The sequence below is a fragment of the Rana temporaria genome, chromosome 8, assembly GCF_905171775.1.
Source record: "Rana temporaria chromosome 8, aRanTem1.1, whole genome shotgun sequence".
Classification (NCBI taxonomy): domain Eukaryota; kingdom Metazoa; phylum Chordata; class Amphibia; order Anura; family Ranidae; genus Rana; species Rana temporaria.
The window spans coordinates 185,749,552-185,757,952 of NC_053496.1; the positions used below are offsets into that span (position 1 = coordinate 185,749,552).

The 8,401-nt window shown below is 49.7% G+C and overlaps 1 protein-coding gene across 1 annotated transcript; it reads left to right on the forward strand.

Annotated features, from left to right (window-relative positions):
• Positions 1 to 3,069: 3,069 nt before the first annotated feature.
• Positions 3,070 to 4,328, forward strand: LOC120909645 (gastrula zinc finger protein XlCGF17.1-like). The gene has a single exon (XM_040321408.1). The coding sequence runs from the start codon at positions 3,085 to 3,087 to the stop codon at positions 4,051 to 4,053; it is 969 nt and encodes a 322-aa protein (XP_040177342.1). The 5' UTR covers positions 3,070 to 3,084; the 3' UTR covers positions 4,054 to 4,328.
• The last annotated feature ends 4,073 nt before the right edge of the window (positions 4,329 to 8,401 follow it).

An 8,401-nucleotide genomic window follows, 5' to 3' on the forward strand; every position in this document is an offset into this window, starting at 1 on the left:
GTGGGAGTATTTAGAAGGACACAAGGATCTCTACAAGGACGTCATGATGGACAATCAGCCGCCCCTCACATCACCGGGTAAGAGGAGACTTTATTGTAAAGGAGAGAGCAGTACGGAGGCTCCACCTAGATCCCCCATCATCTGATAAACACACAGAAACAATGTATTCAGTCAGTGTGTGTGTTTCCTACAGATGGATCCAGTAATGGGAACCCACCAGAGAGATGTCCCCGTCCTCAGGATTCCCGGGATTCCACACAGGAAGATCACAACTATGCACACCATGACCAGGTAAATGAGTAGCAATTATTGGTAGTCACGATTTATACACAAGCCTGTTTGTTACAATGAATGTTTTAATATACATCCAGAGCGAAAGCCCCAAGGATTATAATATTGTTGTTAAGAAAGAGTTTATAGAAGAAGATAAGGAGTATGGTGTGATTGAGGAGTTTTCTGATGAACCCAAGGATATGATGAAGCCACCTAGTAGCAGGAACCCACCAGAGAGATGTCCCCGTCCTCTGTATTCCCGGGATTCCACACAGGAAGGTCACACCACCCCCCACCATCATCAGGTAGGTGGAGTTGAGGGTCGGGAACATAAAGTGATTGAACACTCTGACATGTGGAGATGATGTGTGGACTCTACAAGATGATATTTTCTATGTGATCTCACATCATAAATACAGGTGAAATTCGAAAAATTTGAATATCGTGCAAAAGTTCATTTATTTCTCTAATGCAACTTAAGTGGTGAAAGTAATATATGAGAGAGACTCATTACATGCAAAGCAAGAGGGTTCAAGACGTGATTTGTCATCATTGTGATGATTGTGGCTTACAGCTCATGAAAACCCCAAATCCACAATCTCAGAATATTAGAATATAGCGAAAAGGTGCATATATTCTAGGCTCAAAGTGTACCACTCTAATCAGATAATTAAGCCATAACACCTGCACAGGGTTCCTGAGCCTTTAAATGGTCTCTCAGTCTGGTTCAGTAGGAATCACAATCATGGGAAAGACTACTGACCTGACAGTTGTGCAGAAAACCATCATTGACACCCTCCATAAGGAGGGAAAGCCTCAAAAAGGTAATTGCAAAAGAAGTTGGATGTTCCCAAAGTGCTGTATCAAATTGGCACATTAATAGAAGGTTGTGTGGAAGAAAAAGGTGCACAAGCAGCAGGGATGAACGCAGCCTGGAGCGGATTGTCAGGAAAAGGCCATTCAGAAGTGTTGGAGACTTTCACCAGGAGTGGACTGAGGCTGGAGTCGGTGTATCAAGAGCACCACACACAGACGGATCCTGGACATGGGCTTCAAATGTCGTATTCCTCTTGTCACCCCACTCCTGACCAACAAACAACGTCAGAAGCGTCTTACGTGGGCTAAAGAAAAGCAGACCTGGTCTGGTGCTCAGTGGTCCAAAGTCCTGTTTTCTGATGATCTCATTTGGAAATCAAGGAGCCGGAGTATGGAGGAAGAATGGAGGAAACCAAGGAGCCGGAGTCTGGAGGAGGAATGGAGGAAACAAAGGAGCCGGAGCTGGAGGAAGAATGGAGGAAACCAAGGAACCGGAGTCTGGAGGAAGAATGGGGGAAACCAAGGAGCCGGAGTCTGGAGGACGAATGGAGGAAACCAAGGATCCGGAGAATGGAGGAAACCAAAGAGCCAGAATCTGGAGGAAGAATGGAGAGGCACACACTGCAAGATGCTTGAAGTCCAGTGTGAAGTTTCCACAGTCTGGGTTGATTTGGGGAGCCGTGTCATCTGCTGGTGTTGGTCCACTGTGTTTCATTAAGTCCGGGGTCACCTCAGCCGTCTACCTGGAGATTTTGGAGCACTTCATGCTTCCTTCCACAGACGAGCTCTATGGGGATTTTTTCCAGCAGGACTTGCCCACACTGCCAAAAGCACCAAAACCTGGTTCAATGACCGTGGGCTTACTGTGCTTGATTGGACAGCAAACGCACCTGACCTAAACCCCATAGAGAATCTACGGGGCATTGCCAAGAGAAAGATGAGAGACATGAGACCCGACAATGCAGAAGAGCTGAACGCCGCTATTGAAGCATCCTGGTCTTCCATAAAACCTCAGCAGTGCCACAGGCTGGTCTCGTCCATGCCATGACGCATTGAGGGGCCCAAACCAAGTACTGAGGGGCCCAAACCAAGTACTGAGTACATATGCATGCTTCTACTTTTCAGAGGTCCGATATTGTTCTATGTACAATCCTTGTTTTATTGATTGCATGTAATATTCTAATTTTCTGAGATTGTGGATTTGGGGTTTTCATGAGCTGTAAGCCACAATCATCACAATGATGACAAATCACGGCTTGAACCCTCTTGCTTTGCATGTAATGAGTCTCTCTCATATATTAGTCTCGCCTTTTAAGTTGCATTAGTGAAATAAATGAACCTTTGCACAATATTCAAATTTTTCGAGTTTCACTTGTACTTCTATGTTACAGATGTTATTTTCTGCCATTCTGTTGGTTTAGGGTGAAGATCTGATTATCATAAAAGTCGAGGGTGAAGAAGAAGAAGAGACGTATGTGAGGGATGATCAGCGATATACGGAGGAGGCTGGAATGACGAGGACATTCATAGAGGAGGACACTCCTACAGAGATCAGCACAGGTGACCCATAATATATTCTTCTCTTATCTCTCCTCTGTTGCTGCACACTGATCGGTCCTAGCTTGATAACGGTCACCTCCCAGAAGCCTAGGCCTAAGGTCACTTGTTCTATGGTAAAGGGTCTACAAGTCTGAACTTTGACCCTCTTGTTTATCAGAGATTACATGACCCAGTGCCTAGGCTTGTGGTTGTGTAAAGAGCACGCCCCTCCCAGTCCCCATTGGTTCCTGGTCTTCTGACAAGGCTGTGTAAATGTAGAAGTGATCTGGGAGGAGGACCAAAGGTTCTTTGATGGGGGGAATAGACCCACCTTTGGGACCTCCACAGAGAACATCTCCTCACTCATATCTACCTGATCCAGATGGAATCTTGATGGAAGTGAACTAATCCTCTCATATCTATTGATGATGTTTTTCTATTTTTCCAGGACACGCCATGGAGAAACCCTCAAAGGATCGTCTCACTTTATCTCCAGGTTGTATAATGGAAGATGAGGACATCACAGGAGATTGTGGAGGAGAAAAGACAATGAGCTCCACTATGGATGGAGGACTTCACAGTGTGGATAGACCATGGAACCCCTCCCACTCTGAGCAACCTCGTACTGTGAGGGGCGGTGCCGGGATTCAGGGGAAGGCGAAATTTTCCTGTCCTGAATGTGCGGAAAATTTTAGCTCCGAATTAAGGCTTTCTGCACATCGGAGATCCCACATGGAGGAAAAGCCTTATTCCTGTTCTGAGTGCGGAAAATGTTTTCTTGAAAAGTCAGAACTTGTCATACATTACAAATCTCACGCAGGGGAGAAGCTCTACCCCTGCCCTGAGTGCAGGAAATGTTTTTCAGATAAGGCCAATCTTATCAAACATCAGAGATTGCACATTGTTGAGAAGCGATATTCCTGCACTGAGTGTGAGAAATGTTTTTCGCAGAAGTCCGATCTTAATATACATCAGATATCCCACTTGAGGAAAAAGCTGTTTTCCTGCTCTGAGTGTGGGAAATGTTACACACGGAAAACAGATCTTTTTAGACATCAAAGAATCCACACAGGTGAGAAGCCGTATTCCTGCCCCGAGTGCGGTAAATGTTTTTCCCAGAAGGCCAACCTTATCATCCATCAAAGGTCTCACACGGGTGAGAAGCCGTATTCATGTTCAGAGTGTGGGAAAAGTTTTTCACATAAGTCCGCTCTTACTGTACATCAGGCATGCCACACGGGGGAAAAGCAGTTTTGCTGTCCCGAGTGCGGGAAATGCTTTTCACATAACACCAGTCTTTCTAGACATAAGAGACTGCACACAGTTGAGAAGCTGTATGCCTGCCCCAAGTGCGAGAAATGTTTTTCACAGAAGTCTGGCCTTACCAGACATCTGAGAACCCACACAACCCTCGAGGTGAATTAGTGTCCTGAGTGCGGGAAATGTCTTCTATATGGATCATATTTTGCCGTATATCAGAGATCTCACACTGGGAAGAAGCACACCTTGATATACACCTCAGACAACACATGGCTGAGCGCTCCTCTGATCTTTATCATGGAAGAAACACTTTATAAGGAAATCAGAGATCACTAAAGACTTCAGAGATCTGTCTGTCTTCCTCTGCTAGGAGAGAGAAGGAGGGGGTGTCACTGCTGGTTGGGTCCCTCTAGGAGAGAGAAGGAGGAGGTGTCACTGCCAGTTGGGTCCCTCTAGGAGAGAGAAGGAGGGGGTGTCACTGCTGGTTGGGTCTCTCTTGGAGAGAGAAGGAGGGGTGTCACTGCTGGTTGGGTCCCTCTAGGAAAGAGAAGGAGGGGATGTCACTGCCGGTTGGGTCCCTCTAGGAGAGAGAAGGAGGGGGTGTCACTGCTGGTTGGGTCCCTCTAGGAGAGAGAAGGAGGGGGTGTCACTGCTGGTTGGGTCCCTCTTGGAGAGAGAAGGAGGGGGTGTCACTGCCAGTTGCGTCCCTCTAGGAGAGAGAAGGAGGGGGTGTCACTGCTGGTTGGTTGGGTCCCTCTAGGAGAGAGAAGGAGGGGGTGTCACTGCTGGTTGGTTGGGTCCCTCTAGGAGAGAGAAGGAGGGGGTGTCACTGCTGGTTGGGTCCCTCTAGGAGAGAGAAGGAGGGGGTGTCACTGCTGGTTGGGTCCCTCTAGGAGAGAGAAGGAGGGGGTGTCACTGCCGGTTGGGTCCCTCTAGGAGAGAGAAGGAGGGGGTGTCACTGCTGGTTGGGTCCCTCTAGGAGAGAGAAGGAGGGGGTGTCACTGCTGGTTGGGTCCCTCTAGGAGAGAGAAGGAGGGGGTGTCACTGCTGGTTGGGTCCCTCTAGGAGGGAGAAGGAGGGGGTGTCACTGCCGGTTGGGTCCCTCTAGGAGAGAGGAGGAGGGGGTGTCACTGCTGGTTGGGTCCCTCTAGGAGAGAGAAGGAGGGGGTGTCACTGCTGTTTGGGTCCCTCCTAGGAGAGAGAAGGAGGGGGTGTCACTGCTGGTTGGGTCCCTCTAGGAGAGAGAAGGAGGGGGTGTCACTGCTGTTTGGGTCCCTCCTAGGAGAGAGAAGGAGGGGGTGTCACTGCCGGTTGGGTCCCTCCTAGGAGAGAGAAGGAGGGGGTGTCACTGCTGGTTGGGTTCCTCTAGGAGAGAGAAGGAGGGGGTGTCACTGCTGGTTGGGTTCCTCTAGGAGAGAGAAGGAGGGGGTGTCACTGCTGGTTGGGTCCCTCTAGGAGAGAGAAGGAGGGGGTGTCACTGCTGGTTGGTTGGGTCCCTCTAGGAGAGAGAAGGAGGGGGTGTCACTGCTGGTTGGGTCCCTCTAGGAGAGAGAAGGAGGGGGTGTCACTGCTGGTTGGGTCCCTCTAGGAGAGAGAAGGAGGGGGTGTCACTGCCGGTTGGGTCTCTCTAGGAGAGAGAAGGAGGGGGTGTCACTGCTGGTTGGGTCCCTCTAGGAGAGAGAAGGAGGGGGTGTCACTGCTGTTTGGGTCCCTCCTAGGAGAGAGAAGGAGGGGTTGTCACTGCTGGTTGGGTTCCTCTAGGAGAGAGAAGGAGGGGGTGTCACTGCTGGTTGGGTCCCTCTAGGAGAGAGAAGGAGGGGGTGTCACTGTTGGTTGGGTCCCTCTAGGAGAGAGAAGGAGGGGGTGTCACTGCTGGTTGGGTCCCTCTAGGAGAGAGAAGGAGGGGGTGTCACTGCTGGTTGGGTCCCTCTAGGAGAGAGAAGGAGGGGGTGTCACTGCTGGTTGGGTCCCTCTAGGAGAGAGAAGGAGGGGGTGTCACTGCTGGTTGGGTCCCTCTAGGAGAGAGAAGGAGGGGGTGTCACTGCTGGTTGGGACCCTCTAGGAGAGAGAAGGAGGGGGTGACACTGCTGGTCGGGTCCCTCTAGGAGAGAGAAGGAGGGGGTGTCACTGCTGGTTGGGTCCCTCTGGGAGAGAGAAGGAGGGTGTGTCACTGCTGGTTGGGTCCCTCTAGGAGAGAGAAGGAGGGGGTGTCACTGCTGGTTGGGTCCCTCTAGGAGAGAGAAGGAGGGGGTGTCACTGCTGGTTGGGTCCCTCCTAGGAGAGAGAAGGAGGGGCTGTCACTGCCGGTTGGGTCTCTCTAGGAGAGAGAAGGAGGGGTGTCACTGCCGGTTGGGTCTCTCTAGGAGAGAGAAGGAGGGGTGTCACTGCTGGTTGGGTCCCTCTAGGAGAGAGAAGGAGGGGGTGTCACTGCCGGTTGGGTCTCTCTAGGAGAGAGAAGGAGGGGGTGTCACTGCTGGTTGGGTCCCTCTAGGAGAGAGGAGGGGGTGTCACTGCTGGTTGGGTCTCTCTAGGAGAGAGAAGGAGGGGGTGTCACTGCTGGTTGGGTCCCTCTAGGAGAGAGAAGGAGGGGGTGTCACTGCTGGTTGGGTCCCTCTAGGAGAGAGAAGGAGGGGGTGTCACTGCTGGTTGGGTCCCTCTAGGAGAGAGAAGGAGGGGGTGTCACTGCTGGTTGGGTCCCTCTAGGAGAGAGAAGGAGGGGGTGTCACTGCCAGGTGGGTCCCCTCTAGGAGAGAGAAGGAGGGGTGTCACTGCCTAAACAAGAGGATCAGCATGAATACAAACAGCCCAGTCTTGTGAGTCAAGTCGTGTTTCTGGAACACCAACTCCATTCTCATCACTGAAACCACCAACATCTCCCATTCTGCTTGGCAGGTTGCTGGATTTTGTGTATTGAATTATGTTATTATTTTGTAACGATTTTTGCTGTAATATTATGTTTATATGTAATTTATGGATCTCATTATTTACTGCCTTTACCTTCAATGTCTATATACCAAGTCATATCCTATGCATATAAAAGACAATAAGGTGTAGATTTATTATCTGCCCCATGCAAAAGGGGGAAAATGCAAAGTCCCCATAGACAACTTCTCATCAAAGTAATTCATATCGGGAACCTCAATTTTGTAAAAATAAATAAAATAATAATTCCGAATCATGTAAATCTGTAGTCATTGATGTGAATTAGCCCTATTGGAATAAATGGGATTTCTGCTTAAAGTTGAACTATCGTTGCATTTTTTTCCACTGTCCTGTCGTCCATTAGGCAAAATAAAGATAATTTTGATGGTCTGGCTGCGGAGACCTAGGAGCTATAACCAGAACCTTTCCTCGGGCTGATATCAAAGGCCTAAGATGGTTGGCACCCGGGCCTCGTGTTGAGAAGAAACAAGGTTAGGGAGCTGTGGTGGCTCAACGCGATTGGCACTGCGCTGAAAAGCCATTCACTTCTGCAGCTATGGGTTCGGATCCCGGTCTCGGCTACATGTGAATTGAGTTTGGTGGTCTCAGCCCGGCTCCCGGTGGGTGTGCTATGCGAGGTAAGCCTGCGCTTAGTACGCCCACCCCCCTTCCACAAAAACCACCACACTTACACGCACTCGAAATTGGGTTAACATGCACGCACTTTGACCATGCGGTCTCTAAAAAGAGAGGCGAAGGACTAACGGGGCTGGTTGAGCGGGCTAGAGCCTCTCGCTCCCTTATAGGGAGTCCCTCTGCCCCGTTGGGCTTCAAAGCGGAGCAGGTAGGGCGGGCTGTGTGGTAGGACCCCCTCACACACCCTCCATTGCCACCCAGGGCATGGAGAAAGGTGGCAGATTGCCTCTGGGGGAGGCCTGCCTACTCCCAACTCCTGCAGTCCGGCTCCTCTCTCGAGTACACGCACAAAATACACTTTAAAAAAAAAAGAGAAGAAACAAGGTTTGCCTGTAATGTCTCTCTGCGGAGGTCTGTGGGATCCAGACTTTGGTGTACTAATACATACGTGGCACGAAAAGTTTCTGGCAGGGTCTTCTACAGGTCCAGGTATGAGGTTTTCTCTAATAAAACCCTATGTAAACCTGAATGTTGGCACAACTTGCCCACCGTGATGGGTGAAAGCTGGAACTACTTTGGTAGCTTTCCTGCGGCATGGATCAGGTAAGAGGAAGATCATTTTTTATATTTATGTATTATCTTCATGGATAATATAATATTTTGTCCAACATTGCTAGTTGCTTCCTAAGGTTGGACTGGTCACACCCTGCTCCAGTTTCTTGAGACAATTGGCGGCAAGAGCATTGCAAAGGGATGGGAAGCAGACCCGGCTCTTCTCCCTCAAGTTCAACCTATGTGTGTGATTATATGTCAGTATTACATTGTATATCCCTGTATCTTGTGGTCGTTCAGGTGATTATCGAATAGTTTCTTGAAACCATGGAGGCCCCCCCCCCCCCTGAGACCACCGCCTGTGGAAGGGAATTCCACATCCTTGCCTCTCTTACAGTAAAGA

Coding starts and splice junctions, on each gene's coding strand:
- LOC120909645 (XM_040321408.1), top strand. CDS start 3,085: ATGGAGAAACCCTCAAAGGATCGTCTCACTTTATCTCCAGGTTGTATA.